Source organism: Peromyscus maniculatus, chromosome 21 (assembly GCF_049852395.1).
Source record: "Peromyscus maniculatus bairdii isolate BWxNUB_F1_BW_parent chromosome 21, HU_Pman_BW_mat_3.1, whole genome shotgun sequence".
Classification (NCBI taxonomy): Eukaryota; Metazoa; Chordata; class Mammalia; order Rodentia; family Cricetidae; genus Peromyscus; species Peromyscus maniculatus.
This window is the reverse complement of record NC_134872.1, coordinates 48,992,112-49,012,286: the sequence shown is the minus strand read 5'-3', so window position 1 is coordinate 49,012,286 and position 20,175 is coordinate 48,992,112. Positions and strand designations below refer to the sequence as shown.

Here is a 20,175-nt window from a genome sequence, read left to right as displayed (position 1 = left end):
CTTCCTTCCTTCCTTCCTTCCTTCCTTCCTTCCTTCCTTCCTTTCTTTAACGCACTGGCCCTCTGCCTTCCTAAACCAACAGGGCACAGTCCATCCAGGCGCGACGCCTGAAAGGGGAAATAATTCTGTCACTTCCCGCATCACAGCCCCACACAGCCATCCCAGTGTCTGCTCCCCCAGAGCTCCCACGGACTTTTCCCTGCCAGTCTAGTATTCCACGGCCACCAGCCTGTTGCCTCAGTCCTGGCAGGCATCTTTCTCACAACTGCCCGACTGAGCTTCCTGAAACTCAGATCCCACGCGTCTCTCTGCACACGTGAGTGTGCCCATCCTTGGTGTGGCACAGGAGCCATCTCTCAGCCCTGCCCTGCCTCCTCCCTTCTCCCTGCCTCAGCCTGAGAAGGCGAAGCGCCCCTGCCCCACCCACGCTCCAGCCATTGACGTTAGCAGCATCTCCCGGGTGTCATGCACCTCACACTTGTCTGTTAACAGTTCTTCTGCAAAGCCTTCCTGTTCATCAGCCTTCCTTCCTACCTGCGTGCCAGACTCTTCCGTGTGTGTATGTGGCTCTCTTTTTTTGTGAATGAAGTCCCTGGAGGGTTTTGTTGTTGTTCATTCACTCAAGAGGTCCTTAACCACCTGTGGTGGCACACACTTGTAACCCTAGCTCTTGGGAAGCAGAGTTACGGAGATCAGGAGTTCAAGGCTAGTCTTGGCTGCAGATTGAATTTGAGGCCAGCCCTGGGCTCTAGGAGACTGTGTTTTTAAAATAAGAGGGGGTCATGGGGATCCACCCCTAAACAAAGAACTATAGACAAATAAGGACAGCTGAGAGAGGGGGATTGCTCTTTCCCAGGGGTCAGCTCCCTTAATTGCCTATTTAATACAAAGCAGTCAGCCCTGAACTCATATACACATAGGCAATGCTAAATGAACTCAGCAGCTTGTATTTATTCATGTGTGTGTGCATATGTGTGTGTGCGTATGTGTGTGTGTGTGTGTGTGTAAGAATAACAATCAAAGAAACTAGGCCATCAATTTAAGAGAGTAAGGTGGGATAGAGGTGGAATCGGAGGGAGGAAAGGGGGAAATTATGTCATTATATTTTAATTATTTTTTAAAGAGCAGGGGCTGGGGGCAGATGGTTCAGTTGGTAAAGTACTTGCCACCTAATTTGAGCCAGGTATGTGGTGTCTGTGTTTATAATCCCAGTGCTGAGGAGGTAGAGACAGGTAGGATTCTGGGAGCTAACTGGCTGGCCATCCTAGCCTAATCTGCAATCCCAGACCCCACTGAGAGACCCTGCCTCAGAAAACAAAGTGGACTGACTGCCCAGGATGATGAGGAAGGCTGATCTCCAGCTTCACACACACAAAGTGTCCCGGTCGCTATGTGAGACAATAAAAACCTATGGGTCAAGTACTGAACGATGCAGACATGCATTTATTTGAGTCAGCAAGGGAGAGGAACTGGGCACAATGCCAACCCCACAAAGGTCCTAAGCATCAAGGGGTCTCATAAGCAGATAGCTCAAAGAGTATTTCCTCACTTGCCTTTGCTCTGCTCACCCTGGTTTGTAGATCACTGCCCCTTCCAACCTCACCATGAGTTTTGGCAAAGGAGATGCCCAACCAGTAAGTAGCTTCAGTACACTCAGCTGGTGGAGAATGAGACAGGAATCTCCAAAGCTGCGAATCTGTCGCACTGGTGACATCCCCCTCAACATCCACCATCTTCCGCATAATCCACTGTCTGAGAGGACTCATTGTGGGAGTGAGTAGCAGGTAGACAGTCTGTATCTGGTGTGCTGGCACATGCCTGTAACCCTAACACCGAGGAGACTGAGGCAGGAAGATTGCCATGAGTCTACAGTCAATCTGGGCTATGTAGCAAATTAAGACTGTCTCAGGAAACCAAAAAAGGCGGTGGCAGAGGGTGCTGGGGGGTGACTCAGTGGTCATGCGCTTGCTGCACAAACTTGAGGCCCTGAGTTCAGATCACTAGTGCCCAGGTGAAAAGCCAGGATGTAGTGGCACATGCCTGGGGGGAGATTTCCCTAGCTGGCTCTCCAGTCAGTCTAACCATTTGACGAGCTCTAGGTTCAGAGAGAGACCCTGCCTTGAAAAATAAGGTCTGGAGAGCTGGCTCAGCAGCTCAGAGCACTTGCTCTTGCAGAGGATCCGGATGGTTCATAGCACTCACGTGGTGGCTCACAACCATCCATAGCCCCAGTGCCGGGGGATCTGACACCCTCTTTGACCTCTGTGGGCCTCAGGCACACATAGCGCACAGACACACATGCAGGCAAACACTCATGCACATAAAATAAATAAATCCGGTTTTTTTATTTGAAAAATGAGGTAGAAAGTGACAGAGGAGGATGCCTGACCTTGACCTCTGACCTCCACATTCATGTGCGCTCTGTTGTGCAAACACATGTGCAGAGGCAGGTAGCCTTGGCCCCCAAAGGAACTTCTGATGGTCTAGAAGCTTCTGTAGAACTTTTCCCTCTTTACACCCCTGTGGAGGTCCCCAGTAGCTGTTTTTTGTTTGTTTGTTTGTTTTGTTTTTGTTTTTGTTTTTGCCCACACTACCTTTCCATTCTTGCTTCAATTCTTCATCCACTGATGTGCCTTCCAGTGTCACAGCTGCGGAAAACAGCTGGCCGAGTGGACAAGGCTGCTTAAGTGGCGCTGGGCACCTTGGGCTGGGTGCACGCACTGACAGCCACGGGCAGGAAGACACTTGGCAGCTTTGCTCATGACTTCCTACCCAGCACCAGCCTCGCCCGCTCGCCACAGGCGCCCCTCAGCCCCACCCCTCAGCCCTACCCCTCAGCAGCTCTCCCCACCCCACTTCTGCGGTCTTGGACATTTCTGTTAGAAACACCTTTTTTCCCACACCTGGCCAAGTCCTGAATCTCTACACAAAAGCCCCATTCAAGGGAGACCCACCCCGCAGCTGGATAACTAGAGGAAAAGCCCCCCCCCCCATCTAAGGCCTTTTGCCCTAGTGGTTTGGGGAAGAGGAGAACTGAGAACCAACGAGGCTGGCGAGGGAGCAAGAAGCACTGACCAAGCATTGGCCCAAACTGGAAAGTGTGTTGACAAGGGCTACCAAGACTCAGAATCTGTTAGCGCCTCTCTGTCTCCCACCCAGGAGCATGGAGGACCTTCTGCACTTGGGGGAGGGCGGACGGGGGAGGGGAGGGAGGCTGTAGATCTCAGAGCTTTGCCAACAGGATCAGGGCACCCACACTAGCCTGGGTATACTGGGTTTCTGTTTAAGTCCCCCGCCCATCCCCCACCTACTGTTCTAGAAAGGAGTTTCCTCCTCGGCAGAAGCTCTCTGCCTCTCCCAGGATGTCTAGTGAGCTATTTGCCCTCTTGATCTCCTAGTCTGCTGGTACCTCCAGGGTGCTTTCTGTGTGCTTGGCCATGGAAGCCTGAGGAAACTCTGGGAGGGCAGCACACCCCAGTCGTGTGGAGGGCTAGCTGGCCTGAAGGAGATCACACCTCTCCCCAAGGCAGTGACCCTTACGATTCTCACTTGGCTCTGCTCATCCCACTGATTTGAAGTCCCCTGGTTGCCAGGCATGGTGGTGGCACAAAGCTTTAACCCCAGCACTCAGGAGGCAGAGGCTGGGGGGTCTCTGTGAGTGCAAGGTCAGCCTGGGCTACTTGGTTCCAGACCAAACAAGACCCCATAGTGAGACTGTTTCAAAAGCAGCTCGGGCTGATGCAGAGTTCAGCCGAAGGTGGCACTGGCTGTTTTATGACCCGAGGGGAAGCAGGCCATTCAAGCGGAGATCCTCAGAGAGAGCAAAAGCCCCAGGCTTCTGCTCCCCGCACTGTCCCTGCAGCTTCAAAGGCCAGCTGAAGTCTTGCCCTCAGCACCACACACAAAGGGAGGTGGCCGGACCTGGTTCCCTTTCGCTGCTGAGCGAGCTGGTGTCCTGTTAGCCCAGGGAGAACTTGTGAAGACCTGCCACTCCGCCTCATCCCAGTGCCCACACAGGGTGCATGAGGTGACTCTCCTGCCTGGACCCTGGCCAAGCCGTACCTGGAACCACGCTCCAGCTCAAAGTCCCAAAGTAGTGGGGGATGGGACAGGCTGAGTGCCAACGCAAAGGATTAGCTGACACTCCCCACGATGAGCAGGGAAAGGAGTGCCTGTCAGGACTGCCTCATGGCCCACATCCCTTCCTCTGCTCTGGAAGGTGAAATATCTAAGCCAACATGCTCCACCACCCTGGCCCCCAGCCAAGCAGCAATGCCAGGCCTCAGAGGTGAGGACATGGAGACCAAGTAGCTGCTGTCAGCTCCTCAACCGCATCTGCTGCGTCACTAGCCTGCCTCAGTCTACCTGCTCCCCTCAGAGTATTGCTGTCCAGCCAAGGCCCTCCCTCCACTCCACCATAGCCCAGCCCTCGAGGTGGCTACTCTGGCTAAGGAAGAGGAAGGTGGGAACATGGCTACCAGGTCTACTCAGACCTCACACACATGACTAGATCTCCCTCCACATCTGCTCTAGGACCCAGAGCCAACAAGGATGTGGGGGAGGGGGTCCTGAGCCCCCTGGGGAATAGGAACTGGGGCTGTCACTGGCTCTGCACCTCCCACTTGCTTTGGGCCCCAAGAGGAAGGTTGCTTCCCCTTGAGCAGCTGGAGGAATTCACCCACTAGCCAGGACCTGTCCCAGGCAGCCCCCAGTCACCAGTAATACTAGCTCCTTCCTGTCTTCTGCCCAGCCAGGGTGAGGGGCCAAAGAGAGGCGGGACCCAGGAGATTCTGTCTGCTCAGCCTGCTTCTGCCGTGCTGGCCTTCTTAGTCTAGACCCTTTGGCTGCCTGCAGGCCCTGGGCTAAATCTGCAGGGGCGCTGTCCCTTCACCGAGCAGGGGCAGGAGCACGGTAGAGAGCACAGGGCACTCTGTCTGGCATTCTGGCGCCCCACCTCCACCACACTCGCTCGGTGGGACCTAACCTACTTCAGTGGCATTCCTCTCTGTCCAGTCGGCACCTGGAGCAGGGTCCCAGAGGCCAGAGTCCACCCATCAGCTTCCCCCACGAAAGGAGGCGCGGGGGCGGGGGCGGGGAGGGTAATTCGAGTCCAGCTGATCAGCACTCGTCAGTGAGCAGTCCCGGCCAGCCCCCTGCCCTCCGCCCTGCCCCTGGAGCTGAGGTCCTCACGGACCCTAGTGGGCGGTGAAAGAAAGCAGGCCAAGGCAAAGGTTCCTGGAAGGCGTCTTTAATCAGGATTTGGTAGTACACAAGCTCTCCGGATTGTCTGCATGAACATACAGGGACTTTAAAAGGCACAAGATCCCTCGCACAGCGACGCCTGACGGCGGGGCGCCCCCACCCCCGCCCGTGCACGGCCGTGTGCGCGTGGGTGCGTGTCCGTGTCCCACCCCCGTGGCGGCGCCGCGCGTGTGCGTGTCGGTTTCAAGTGTTGGATTTGTACAGTACTCGCAGTCTGGGGTGGGGGTGGGGGGCTCAGTGCATGCTTTTCTACCCGGGTCGGGGCCCCTGACGCCGCTATATACACTAAGGAGGACGCACCCCGGAGAGAAACAGGGGAAAAGGGAGAAGAAAAAAGAAGAAAAAAAAGAAAAGAAAGAAAAAGAAGAAGAAAAGAAAAAGCGTCCCATCTTCGTGTGTGTGGTTTTGAGTTTCTCGTGCATGCTTAGGCTGGCCGGGGTAAGGGAATAGTGCAAGCGTATAATACAGTATTATTGCAATACAAAAGGGGGCTGAGGAAAGACTTGGGATGAGAGGGAGGGGCGCTCAGGAATAAACCGGCTGGGGCTGGAGACCTCCGGGAGGGTCTTCTCGCCAACCCCCCTCCCATCCCTCGCTTCACCCCGTCCCCGGGAGGGGGGATAAGGGGCCTTTGTCGGGAGGGAGCTCAGTTAGGTCCTGGGGCTGAGTTCCCCCACACCACCAGTCCCACCTTTCACGGGGCAGGGGCCAGCCCCTCTCTGCGTCAATACTGTCGATCAACTCTAGGGGCCCCGGAACCCGCCCCTTCCCCCACGGAAGCCCCTCCACCTGGGGGAGGGGTCGACGGAGCAAGTGCAAAGGAAGCAGATGTTGGTCCCTGAGTTTTATTTTCGGGGGTGGGGGTGAGGAGGAGTTGGAAGTGGGGGCATGTTTGGGGAGCCCCCCAGGGCCCTTAGTGGCGGGTGGGATGGGACAAGGGACGCGGACTGGAGCATGGGCAAAGGGGAGTGGGGTTGGGTGGCTCTGAGAGACCTAGGCTCAAAGTTCGGCTCTCCCCTCAACTCTGGGCTCTTTGGCATCCAATGGCAAGGCCAAGGGTGGGGACAGCCCTCTGGGCGGTGAGGTAACCGGAATCGGGATAGGGGGTCGGGCTCTAGGAGCCAGCTCCTCCCAAATCCCCCTCCCCCGCCCCTGGGCTGCACCCTAACCCTGGAAGCACTCAGGGGCGAGTTCCTCCAGGCCAGGGACCCAGCGGCCGCGAGCCCGCAGAAAGGAAAAGCAAACAAAATCGAGAGCGAAGGCAGACAGCGGGGGCGGTAACCCAAGAGAAGGATTTTAGCAGCAGGCAGCTTGGCGGGGCGGGGACCGGAGCTGGGGTCCCGGGCAGGCCGGGTGCGGGGCTGGACGGGGACTCCGAGGCCGGCGGTACCGGGGGCACGCCAAGTAGCAGCTGGTTAAAAAGACCGAACGTACATTCGAGGTGCGACGGCTGCAGGGGTTGGGGTGGCGGGGAGGACGGGCCCCGGGGCGGGGACGGAGCTGGAGTGGGGCGACAGACGTCCCTTACAGTTAGAAATCTGCGACAGGGGCTCGGGGGCGCTCCGGGTCGGGGCTGCTGTTTGCTGTCCGGAGAGTGGGTGAAGTGTACGCGAGGCTGCGGAGTGTGAGCGTGCGTGTGCGTGGGTGGTCATTCTCCCCACCGACAGCCTGTGCAGGATCCGAGGGCAAGTGGTGGGGGTGATAGGAAACCCAGGGAAAGGAGAGGGCTGAGGAAGGTTCCCGATTCCTTCCCCACCTCTTCTTGGGTGGGCTCAGGGGCCTCCCAGGTTGGGAAGTCCACTGAGTATGTGTGGGGTTATCTGAGGGAGATGGTCCTCAGCCTTGGGGCCTCTCCCTTAGGGAGAAGGATGCCTTTAAATGTCAGTGTGGGGTGGACGTGGCTCCCGCCCTCCAGTTAGGAGCGTCCCATATCTAAGTGGAGATTGAGGTACAGCAGAAATTGCCCTTAGATGTCTACACTTGCACCCCAATTGCCACATCAACTCAAGGACAGCAGAGAACACATCATCTGTGTCCCCAACCCCAACAGAGCATCCCAGCCTCCAATGGGAACCACATCCCTCCCAAGCACGGTTTCTCCCCACACCACTCATTAACACTGACACAGCACGTCTATCCTCCTCGGTGGCCCAGGCTCCCCCACCCTGTCTGAACAGACAGCACCACCCTGCCCCAGAAAAAGAGACCAAGGCAGGGCAGAGGACAGAGGCAGGAAGGAGGGTGCTGGGACCAGCCTGGCTCCGAGCTGCCACCCCACAACCCACTGGGAAGGGCTGGGTGTGTTTTCCCTCTAACTAGAAATGCCTAGAGAGATTGGTTATTGGGCTCAGGGTTAGTGGTTGGGATGAATGCTGAGTGGTTATTGCTGTGGCCCAAGCTGCCTTGAGTGTATGGGGTATGTATTGATTACGAAGAATTTAATACAGCATTTCTCACTGACCTACAGTCCTCAGGACACCCGCTCCCACTGAGAAAACACTGGCCCTATCAGACGGTTCTACTCCACTCACAATGAAAAAATCCAATGGCTTCACACACTGAGCTACCACAGAGACATGCACACTAGCACACACACATACACATGCTTGCACACACACCACCACCACCACCACCACCACCGTGCCCCACGAGCTCAGCAGCTAGCTTTCTAAGTGGCTGCCTGCCTTGAGTGCCTGCTGAAGAGCAGCCTTGCTTTGAGAGCTGCGGCCCTGGACAGAGGAGGCAGCGAGGAGTCCTCAGGGCCACGGAAGTCAGGTCACCAGCTCTTCCCAGAAACTGCTGTGCGCGTGCGTGCATGTGTGCGTGCGTGTGTGTGACCAATAATTAAATATTTGGAGAGTTCACATAAAAATTGGAAGTCAGTGGCAACCACTGGCTGAGCTGAGCAGAGTGACCGCAGTGGGGTTTCCTTTATGGTAAATTTACCGGCACTGTTTGGCCTCCTGTATGAGTTGGTGACACCCTCTCAAAGTCCCCTGATTCCTGCTGAGCCTGACCCCTTGGGTCCTCTAGTGGGACTGAAGTGGGGTCCAGGTGCCTGCTTTCTTACGGTGTCTTTGCTGCCCACCTAATCTTCAGCGCTGCTGTACAATACTTGGGGCAATGTGGGACCAAGGGGGTGGTCATAGGACCAAGACAGAGTCCAGCCAATTCAACTGACCCCAGTGCTCTGGGGTGCCTCATATCTGGATGCAATCCCATGCCAAGGTGAGATTGGGACAGGACAGGATGGTTCAGAGACAACCCTCCTCTTCCAGGAGGGGACCAGCAGGAAAACAACACCCAGACCAAAATATCTAGAGATTCCTGTGGAAGGAGAGCTCAGTTACTCAGCATCAGTGGCTTTTCTATTAATTTGTGTTCTTATAAAGGGAGTATCTGGTTAACCCATGAAATGCAGGAGCATTGAGATCTATCTCATAGGTTAGTATGGGGTTCAAGTGAGTTAATTTTGTCAGGTGCCCAGACCATGGCCTGGCACACAGGAAGCACTGTGTACCAGTGACAGGATGAACTACAGAGCACCCGGAGACACCACTACACGCAGGGTGTGGGTACCAAGTATGAAAACACCACGCTTTAGGCATGGCCAAGAGGGCTGCCCCCTGGCAAAGCTGGCTTTGGAGAAGCTGTACACCGCCCCCTGGCACACACTCACTTCTGCAGACATGCTCTGTTCTCTGGGGAATTCTCAGAGGAAAAGCGTCTGACATCACTGCAGGCTCTTCCTAGGCCTACACGCAGAGACTCAGCCCCAAACCACACAGAGCTCCACCCAGTGCCACAGGACCAGGGTCTAACACAGTGGCTTAGAGGAGACTTGAGCAGCCCCACCCCAAAGACACAGTCTGTCAAGATCACTTCCGGTGGGCTTACAAATTCCTCCATCACAGAGGCCAATGCAAACGGATGCCTCTGGAGGGCCAGGCATTTTGAGTGTTGTCCTAGGTGACTGAGAGGTGGGGGACAGATTCCCCCATCCCGATAAGCTTGGGGAACAATTATATGAATAGAATGCTAAACTGAGGCTCAAGCCAGTGCCATTATCTTTGACTAAGCATTAAGGCACTTGGGGATCTCAGATAACCTCAGGGACAATTCTGGCCACTGAGGTGGAACTCTGCTCAGGTCTGGTGGTGGAACACTCTGGAAAGGAATGCCAGATAGCAAAGTACTTGGTGTCATGGAACCCCAGCGCGGCTGACTTAGGGAGCAGATGAACAGAGGACGCCTGCTGCTGTCACGTGGGAGAGGGCAGAGGGTAAGGGGAGGGGCAGTGCTGGAAGGAGGGCGGGGCTGCTGTGTGGCCCCGCCCCTCCCCTTTGTGCTATGTGTTCCGTTCTTTCTCAAGGAGTCTCCATGGACTCCCTCCCCAACTCCTGCCTGGGCAGAAGGCAAAGCCATCCAGAACAGCCCAGAGGGCAAGAGAGCCCTGGGATGCAGGACATTCCAAAGTGAGCAGCCTGGCTTGAGGAGGGCATATGATTAGAACTGGGGTCTGGCTTTGGTTGCTACATGGAAGAGATGCTCTTGGCCCAGGCATTAGTGTTTAAAAAGAAAAGAAAAAGAAAAAAAAGTTTTAGAGAAGTAAGTTGGTCATGTGCATATGTGGAAAGATCGGCTCCTGGCCACTGCCCACTAGATATAAGCATCCCCATATTGGTCCAGGAGCCCTAAGACCTCTACTAAAATCAGGGATATTTGAGGAAGTTGATGGACCACAGGGTGGGGAGGAAACAGAGGTCAGAGGGAAATGCATAAAGAGCAGAGCAAAAATAGGGACCTAGGAAGCTACTGAAGACCACACACACACACACACACACACACACACACACACACGCACGCACATGCACACACACATGCACGCGCGCACGCACACGCACGCACACGTGCGCACACACAGCTGCAGCACCGTGTAACTTCGGTAGGTGCTGGTCATACCAAGGTCTACGTAAGTAGCATTTTCTGGACTTGTGCTCGACACAGCCTGAGCATTCATCCCTGACAGCCTGCTGTGTGTACAGTCACGGATCAGCACACTCACATGGGTACGACACGTATTCCCCCAAGCTCACCAGAACACACGGTCTGCAAACTCTCTAGCCTCCTCCTCTCCCCAGTCACTAGCCCTCCTGGCAGCCTCCTCACCACCACGCCCTACGCCTTGCTGGCTGGCATGAAGAGAAGAAAGAGTGGGGACCCTGCAGTGACAGGTGGGGGACTGAGGAGTGGGCAGAGGGGGAAAGGACAGTCGGGTACACTCCCAGCAGTGTCTAGGTCCTCTTCTGGCCTACCTACCTTGTGTCCTGTCTGCACCACACCCAGGGTACCTCCAGGGGGAGCCCCCCGAGAGTGGCAGATCTGAGCTGTCTGTCTGGTGTTCTGAGACAAGATGTCCCTGTGCCCAGGATCTGGTGGGTCCTGGCTCCTTTACCACATTCTCCATATCGCCTGCAAGTTGGTCCTTGGGAACCCCTCTATCCATCCCCAGCTCCCGAAGTCAGGCCTCTCAGGCAGTGGCACAGAAGAGTCTTGGGGATGGTGGGGTAAGATGTGGAAGGGAAGGCTCTCTGCCCTTGGTGGTGGTGGCATGGGAAATGTTCACTAGGTCACAGGGCCGTCCACTCCCCACCACTGAGTATAGACACTCTCTCACCACACGTGCCAAGCCGGGTTTGACCAGCCTGCATCAACACTCCTATCCCACATCAACTAGACAGACACAGACGCACATCTGCAGAGGTTCGAGTCCCAACAACCCGTCAGGGGTGGATCCGACCCAGCCCCACCAAGACACTACAGAGTAAACAGAACCTGACCCCGCAGCCAGACTGCTCCCCGACACCTTGGTTTCCCCTGGACTCCGGAGCCGCTGGGAGCTCCATCTCAGGGCCCCTGTCCTGTCCAACTGCGCCAGCACACCACCCCTCCCTGCACCATTTTGGCTGGCCCCTAGCAAAGGAGCCCACCCGGGACAGAGTCTCTGGGGACAGAGCCTCTGGTGGGGCGGGAGTTTTACAGTATCTCGGGCCAGCCTTCTAGGGGGGCGTATTGCACGTGGGTGGGATGGGCTGTGTGGCCTGTGATTATTGCGTCCTGGGAAGGAACCACGGTCTCTGTCTGCTCCCCAGCCCCCCCCACCTGCCCCCTCCAGGAGGGGGGGGCGCCCAGCCTAGGTCTTGTGGGTGAACCGCGCCCACACCTGCTGCAGCTGGGACCGCGAGATGCGGAGCACCGAGGGCACGAGTCTGTGGTTGCCGGCGGCCAGGGGCGCGTGGCGCCGGTGGGGAGCACGCACGGGGCTGCTCTCGGCCGAGCGGCTGCGCTGAATGAGGGAACCGGAGGAGCCCGAGGAGGAGCCGCCGCCGCCGGGGTGAGGGTAGTGCTCCGTCTCCAGCGTGGAGGAGGAGAACACGGAGGACGCCAGTCGTCGCAGGGGGCTGTACCGCGGGAGGGAGTGCCCCGAGAGTCTGTCCTCCTCCAACTGAAAGAGACCAAGAGAGTGGAGGAAAAAGAGGCATCAGGCACAGACTGGACAGCTCTTCTCGGGGACCACCCACCGCTCACAGCCCCCGCGGCACCGGCGTCCCTGGCAGGGGGCGGATGGCGCTGGAGGAGGGGGCGCAGGCTGCCCACCCAAGGTCCAGCCTCGGAACCGCCAGCGCCCTGCCTACCTCCTCCTCTCACAGCACGGTCTCTGGGTGAGAGACCTTGATCACTCACCTCCTCCGGGAAGCCTTCTGGGCTTAGCCCCATCTAGCACAGGGCTCCCTCTGGGCTGGAACCTTCCAGTCAGGAAGGCCCTTTTGTTGGGTCTCTTAGCCAAGTGCCGCCACCCTTGCTAACCCAGCCACACCGCACACTCCTCCAGATCATTTTTAACGTATTTGCAGTGCTGGAGCTTGAAGCTTTGTCAGTGAGCTATGACCCCCAGCCCGCCTCATGAGATCTAAAACATCAAGTTCCTCCCTCCTTGGCACCCTCAGCCTCCTTACCGGAGGTGTCAGGAGTCTGGGGGACAGTGGATGGACTCTGGAGTCCAAGCACTCACACTTATTTGCAAGAAGTCAAGAGAGTGTTTTGTTTGTTTTGCAGTTTGGGGGAGGGAGCCCAGGGCCCTGGGCTTGCTGGGCAAGACCTACCAGCAGAGCTTTTGGGGTTGTTTGTTTGTTTGTGTTTGTTTGTTTGTTTTGAGACAGGGTTTCACTCTGTACCCCACACTGGCCTAAAACTCACTAATGAAGCCCAGGCTGGTCTCTAACTCTTAGCAATCCTCCTGGGTCTGCCTTCCAAGCGCTGGCATTACATGCACAGGGCATCACCCCCCAGCACCAACCCAAAGATGTCTTAACCCCAACTCTATCACCTACTGCTGGGTGACCCTTGACCTCAGTTCTCTGTGCCTCAAGTTCTTCCCCTGTAAATGGGGTAAAAGTGGCTGCCACCTCCTCGGGTTTGAGGACCAGATATGCGGGACACTTACAGCAGTGAGGGACTGTGTTCAGGAGCCCTTTAAAGACACTCTTCAGAATGGCAGGCCCAGAGGGTTGCTGAGCTGGGGTGGGGGGCAGCTACAAATTAGTGGTGGCCGTAAGAATCCCTCTTTGTGCCCTCCTGTCCCCAGGGTCACAGGGGACACTTCCCAAGCACATGGGGATGGACATGGTAGCCTGGTGTCTGCAGACTTTGCCTCTCCTTGTCCCTCGCTCTCCCTGGGGAATGAAGGGGCAAATCGGGAAGGGACTGGGGCCACCCAGCTCCAGTATGCCTTGCTGGTGTCAGACAGGGAGGGGGTCACAAGAGACCCCCTTCGGGGAGGGGACAGGGGAAGACTTTAACACCATCATCTGCTCCACACCACACCAGTTTCCTTCCTCCGTCAGCTTCTTTGGGGGGCCAAATTTGGGCTCCTTATTTTCTGTTTGCAGTGAGATGGGGCCCAGGCACCCAGAGGCTCCTCTCACAGCACGTGTGGGTGCCTCGAGTACAACACCCAGTCAAAGAGGTCTTAGGAGCTGAAACTGGATCCAAGCAGGGTCCCTGCTCCAGGCCAGGCATCACTTGTGACCACTCACTTGTCCTCAACACCCAGTGTGAAGTCACCTTTGTGAGGACACCCCAGCTTCCCTCCTAAGTCCCTAGAGCAGATGAAGGTTCTTCCTCCTCCTGATGGCCCTAACTGTGAGTGCCCATCTTCCAGCCCATCCTCCCAGCTCTGAGGCCTGAGAAGGAGGCCTTGCTCATCTTTGTTCCCAGGCCCAGCACACAGCCCAGCTCCTAACAAGGCAGCGTTTTGGTGGCTTTGCAGCAGATGTCTGTGTGGTTAAGGAATGCTGACCTGCTGTGCTACTGGCCTCCCACATCTACACACAGTCAACCCCAAATCATTCCCTCGGCATCCCCTCTGCCCAAGCTGAGCTGTCTCCTTGGCTCCTGCCAATTTGCACCTGGAGGGAGCCAGGTATTCCCATATCCACACTAGGCACACCAAGGAACAAGCCAACGCCTAGCTCCACATCCGCTCCCACAGCTGTTGGTTACTGCGTTCATGTGGTAATGACTTCTGCAGGGACAGTTCACACATCAGACTCAGAGCCTGCCACCCCAGGTCTAGGAGGGATTCCCCGAAGAAAGGTGGAGGATGGGGTGGGTGTGTTCTTTCTAGTCACCCAGGAATGGAGAGGAATCTCACGGGTTTATTGCAACGTGTAACAGCACGCAGCCCCAGCCTAGGCCAAAGCACCCCCTGCCCTGCAACAACCAAGAGAACACACGCCAGTCCGGTTTGCTCTCCCTGCCTTGGAGAACAAAGGGCTTGCCTCACCCTGATGTCCTGAAATACATACAGCACACGTCCTGTCCCATCTGTCTCACCCGTAGGCACCCAAAGGCACTATGGACATGCCTGCGGGCACATCTGCCAACGAGGCCAGCCAGCTGGTGTGCCAGGCATGTGCATGCACACACACACATTCAAATGCTCCAGGCACTCTGACCCTGCGCAGACCGTCTGTTTCTCTGACCTGCATTTGCTACTTACTCTACATGTTTGACACACACGCCTTAGATTGGGCTCCCAGGCAGAGGAGACCCTGACCCAGCTGCCTGGTGTCATGTCCCAGCTCGACCATTTAGCGGCTCCAGCCGGAAAGCCTGCTCATTTGTCTCAGGTCACTACTTGAGGCTCCTTCCCCAACTTGTAAGTCAAGGCTGCCAGCGTGTAGTGTTGCCATGAGGACCATTCACGGAAGTCCGCAAGTGTGTCTTCCGGTGTCCCGTGCTGGCTGCCGTCTGTCATTTCCCTCATTGTCCTCCCTGCTCTGGTCCCCACGAGCTCCCAGATGCAATGATGTGTGCACATCTGTCCACACCCGCAAACAATGCACACTCAAGATCAGTGGGTTCAGACAAGCACACACGTAATTGTAGAATGTCAAGCCACCTCAATTCTGCACAGTATGGGGAAACCGAGGCTGGCAAACACCTCCTCCTCTTCCCCCCCCCCCCCCCCCGTTACCCCACAGACACAACTCCCTTCCCTGTCCATGTTATACACCAGGACTGCACAATAGGCCTGTCCCCGGTCCTGAAGGAGTTCCCAGCATGACACCTAGGATGTACAAAGTATCCGCAGGAGAGCGCAACCTGAGAGGAAGCTTGGCTCTCTTGGTCTGAGGCCCGGAAGGAGACAGTGGCCAGCCCCCAGGGACCAGAAGGAACAACAGAAAAGAGAGCTGACTTTATCATGTTTTCCTCCCCTCCAGCACCACGGTCTACACCCTTGCCCCAACTCCGAGTTTCCTGGGAGCCCGGTCCCCTTGCCTGTCCCTTTGGTATCTCCGCCACCTGGCAGATAACAAATGTTCTGAGGTGCTGATTAGGAGGAACAGGGAGTGAGAAATCCTGAGAACATCTTGTTTGCCCCTACCTTCCCCAGAGCCATTTGTGGGAACATTGGTCGTGGCCTAATCATACCAGCCCGCATACTGCCAGAGGGAAGCCCGCACATCAGGCAGCTGGGGTCTCACTACTACTTCCAAGTACAAGGCAAAGCCAGGTGTTCTCCAGAGTGTGAACCAGAGCATCACTTCTAGAAAGGCTCTCCTGACATGAACAAGGCCCAATGCACTCTTCCCCAGAGCTGCCCTCTCCGAGGCACTCATGCCATTCCAGGCCAGACCTCCCAACCCGAGTGCATGGCAGAGCTGGTTCCTAGGCTGTACCTAGGCACCACGCAAAGCTCCAACACAAGCCCACCAAGTGGAACAAGCCGCAGGCCCTGAGACTGTGTAAGAGATGATGTTCACTTCTCAGTCAGAGGTCAGCACAGTGGCTACAAACCTATTCTGACAGGGTTGTCCTTAACAGGAAACATGGCACACACACACTCTCTCACACACATCGCCGTTGCCACCATGAGATACGCTTCAGATCCTCAGACCAGCATTTCCAAATCCTTTACCCTCCCACCCTGCTTCTCCGGCCTGCTCATCTGAACCAGGTAGAGTTGTGCGGCCCTGTAACCTCACATGCTCTGAAGGCTGTTAAAAGGACTGGAAACCAACCGGCCTGGGCCACACAGTGGGACCCTGTCTCAAAATACCAGGAAGGGGGGCGGGAGACACTGAAGCCAGACAGGGCTCCCAACATGCCTGTGAACTCACTATGCAGCTTAGGATGAGCTTGACCTGCCAATCTTCCTGCCCCTGCCTCCCAAGCACTGGCATTACAGGAGTGTGCACCAACACTCGAGTTTTATGTGGCACTGGGAATCGAACCCAGGGCTTTGTCCATGCTTTCCTCTCCGGAGTCTTTCCTGGCTGCCATCAGTCATAGCCCATCCTGATTTTGCTCACCTCTCTCCCTATTCCTTCTCCCACATTCTGGTTCCTCTGGTCAGGATTAAGGACTCCCTTTTCTCCCGCTCCTCCATGTGTGAGCATTTCCCAGCTCTGGGACCCCCCACCCTGCATGTGGGTGACAGCACCCACTCCAGGGTTCCTATGAGTTCAGGTGAGATCTCTCTCCTGAGCAACGGATAGCACAGCATGGTCATCCTTCAGACATCAAGAGGTCACTGTGCCCAATCTGAACCCACACACACACCCTCAAAGTCACTCAGCACTGTTACCATCAGAAACCCGGGCATCCAGTAAGATATTGTCACCCCCAACCTGCCCTCCATCATAGCCTTTCTGTTCTCCATCCATCCACCTTGCCCCATGTCACAGTCTACACAGGCCACCAGGGTACTCCTGCCACTGAGGACACGTGGCCTTCCTGCTTCTAACTTCTTACCCTTTCAATTAATTTTCTACAAAGCAGCCCAAGGGATCGCTCAAAAGCCTCAAAGCCACCATAGTGCCACACTATGTGAAAGTCTTCAATGGGCTACCACGCCTTCAGGGTCAGTCCCATCCCTTCAGTGTGGTGCCAAAGCTTCCGTGACAGCCTCAGGACCCGCTTCACACCCTCACGGTACTGTGCTGACGACGGCCACCGCAAGGCCTCTGTAGGCTGTCCCTGGGGCCCAGGGGGCCTTTATCCTGCTTTGTGACTTAGCTGTACTCCTCACAATGCAAGACTTATCCCACAACCTAGGCCTGTCTGTCTCCACACATGGTGGGGACCCTTCATACCTGGCTGTCTCCACCATGGCCCTGTCACCGCCGGGTTCCTAGGCCGGGGGGGGGGGGCCACAATGGGGCACACAAGGCCTGCCTGCAGAACTCTGGGGGTCTCAGGATAGGGAAGTCATACACAAGTCCAGTCTTACCTGTCTCTGAGGGCCTGTGGGGTCCGACTCTCTCCGTCGAGGGCGGGGTCCCGAGTGCAGGGGTGAGTGGGAAAGGCTGCCAGGCGTGGGTGGCTGTGATGTCTCTGATCGGCCATCAGCCTGGCTCAGCTGAGGTGGTGCCGGCTGGGGCAGCATCTGCCGCAGGTCCTCCTCCGCCAGCGTCTGCATGCCACGCCCTCGGGGCCTGACAGCGGGCTCCGTCCCCAGACGCCTCCTTTCCTCGCCCTCCTCAGGCAAAGGCCGCAGCTCCTCAGGCTCCTCGTCCGTGGTGCCCGACGTGCTGGGCTCGGCCCCGGGAGGGAAGTCCTTCAGCTCCGTCTCCTTGTCAATAATGACCCACTCCTTGCTGTCAAAGTCCTCCTCCTCGGCCAGCGGCACCGAGCGGAAGGCGTTGCTCAGGGCCTCCTGCTCCACAGAGGCTGACACGTCCATCCGGCCGCTAGCTTGCCGGTCAGCATGGCCTGTGTCCACGGACAGCATCTGAGCTGGCTGTGAGGAGCAGGCCTGTCGTGAGGGTGAGCCAGGCAAATCCATCCGCGACCTGCAAGAGCCACCCGAATGGAGCTCAGTGCTGGGGACATCAAGCCAGGGGCAGGGTAGGATGTGACTCCTGCAACATGGCTTTCTAAGAAACACTTCCGTTATCCGTCCACCTACCATGCATTCATTCCGCAAGTATTCCTTGATGCTTACCATATCCCAGGCACACGAGCATGCAGAAAATGAGTCCATCCCTCTCCTCCGGGCTACTCCAGGGAAGCTAGTCTTTCCAACACTCAGCAGGCACTTACGTTCCATCTGTGGCTCCCTCCCGCTGCATCCAGGGCAAATGCACCAGCTGGCTCTTGAGTTTACAGATGGCTTCCAGCTCTACCACTGCACCCTCCGGTCCTGCCCAGCTGGTGCTTTTAACCCCAGGTAGGCTGGGCCTCGCAGTCCCCAGCTGCAAGTCGGAGTCTGAATTCCTTAGCCTGTCCCCAGGGCGCCTCCTTCCCTAACCAGGTCTATCTCAGATCACCCACTTTTCCTTAACGGTCCACCCTCACCCCCACAGCCAGTGCCTCCATCCTCTGCTCTCCGACCCTACTCTGAAGCACTTCCTGGAGTGAACCCTCCCCTTCCTGCATGGACAGTTACTTGCCCCCCACAAGGCACCCCGAGCCCCCACCACACCATGGACCTCAGATCTACTGGCGTATCTGTCTTCCTTACAGATAGACTGTGACCTTTGCCTGGCAGGGCCTGGGTTCCTCTAACCTTTGACCTCAGGGCACGGATCCTGCCTGGGACATCTTCCGTCCTCACCTTGAACTATGCCTCTGACTCCCACCCAACACCCAGAACATGTTTGGCATGGTGCCAACCCCACAGGGAGGGTGCGTCTCATACCGTATGGTTGTGTGTGTGTGTGGTAAAGGAAGAAGCTACATGTGGAGGATGTGTTGGCTCCTGGCCCCAGATCGCCAGGAAAACCAGGCCTAACTCCTCTGGGATCTGGGCTCCGGGCAGGGGCTCCCTGGCGTTCAGTGACTCAGCCACAGAGGGAAGATGTGCGGAGCGGATTCCCGTTAGCGCTTCTAAAAGACCCCGTCCAGCCTGCGCGGGCACCGCCCGATCCCACTCTACACCGTATTTGTATCGATTTGTTAGTAAGGCTTAAAATAAAACACCATTGATGGAGGACGCCCTGGGAGACGGAGGCCGCCCCAGGACTTCCTGCAAATGGCTGCTCACATTCTTTTCCTGAGAGCAGCTCGTTCTGAGGGACATGAAGGACAGAAGGTGACGAAATGGAAGGTGAGCTGTGTGTGCGCATCCCTGAGTGTATGAGGACGAGAGAGAGACAGAGAGACAGACAGAGACAGAGACAGAGAGACAGAGAGAGAGAGACAGAGAGACAGAGAGAGACAGAGAGACAGAGACAGAGACAGAGAGAGACAGAGAGACAGAGACAGAGAGACAGAGAGACAGAGACAGAGAGACAGAGACCCCAAGTGCCACCAAGCCATCCTGCCCCTCCCCTGCCTGTGACATCCCGAACCTTCTGTAACAGACACTCTCTTCAGCCTGCCCCTTCCTGCTTCCTGTGACCCGAACCGACTTGCTCAAAGTTCCTTCTGAGCGGGCAGCTCTTCAAAACTGTCTTGCTCGGGACACTTGCCCCTCTCGTCTCCACACATATCCCTTCCTTACTTCTCCGTGTCCAGAACGCTCTCTACCAAGGGACTCCATGCTGCCATGGGTGGAGAAGAGGTGTCTGGCGCCCGGCAGGACAGCCCAGGTGAGTGAGTGAGCTCTGTCACACACCCAGGGACCCAGCCCGGTCTGTGGTCTGTCTGGCCCCCAGACTGGCACTGTGTTCAATCTGGAAGGTCAGGACAGTTAGGGCAGGGTCCGGGGGAAGGGCCATGGCTGATGAAGGTCGTTAGGAAAGATACTGAGTGGGTATCAGAAAGGACGCCCTCTTCCTGCGTGGCCGAGAGGGCCTTTTCCCTTTCCTAGTGCACAGAAGGCCCTGGTCTACTATGGAGCAAAGGAAAACTCGTGACATTTCATCCTCCAGATGCCCCCCACCTGGTGACCCACCCACTCAGGTGGTGACTCTGCTGACCCCTGCCAGCTAAACCCCACCCACGGCCGACTTTACCCTCCCCCCACTTCCCAAAGGCCAATTCCCTCAGCACCGCCCCCCAACCTCTCCCTCATTAACCAGGTTCCTGCTGGGTCCCCCTGCTCTCAATTCATACCCCTTAAACCCCCAAAACTTGACCCACCCCGCCACCAGCAGCCCCTTAGCGCCCTTCCTCGGCTCTCTGCCTGCAGCCCAAAGGAAGTTCGCCTCTGCTGCTCTCTAGGCATCTGGGAATCGTGGTCTAGGAAAAAGTCGTCTAGAACCGAGGCCTGGGCCCAGAAACCGGCCTGCCCCACTCTTTCCTCTCTGGATACCCCACCACAGGCCACCGACTGACCCCAGGCCAAGCGCACCCCAGCATGCTCTCTAGGGTTCCTCAACTCCTGCCTCATATATGAACTTTCGCAGACCAGCCACGCTGATGAAGGCGTTCGGGACCAGAGGGCCCTCGTCACCCCGAACC

At 56.7% G+C, this 20,175-nt stretch overlaps 1 protein-coding gene across 3 annotated transcripts in view; it reads right to left on the bottom strand.

Annotated features, from left to right (window-relative positions):
- The window catches only part of Ttbk1 (tau tubulin kinase 1), a 43,456-nt gene that overhangs the window by 6,242 nt on the left and 17,039 nt on the right, over window positions 1-20,175 (bottom strand). For all 3 annotated transcript variants that reach the window (XM_076557738.1, XM_076557739.1, XM_076557737.1), the window contains exon 13: window positions 17,060-17,621. In XM_076557738.1, coding sequence (XP_076413853.1) covers window positions 17,060-17,621 — 562 coding nt within the window. The remainder of the gene's footprint in view (window positions 1-17,059; window positions 17,622-20,175) is intronic.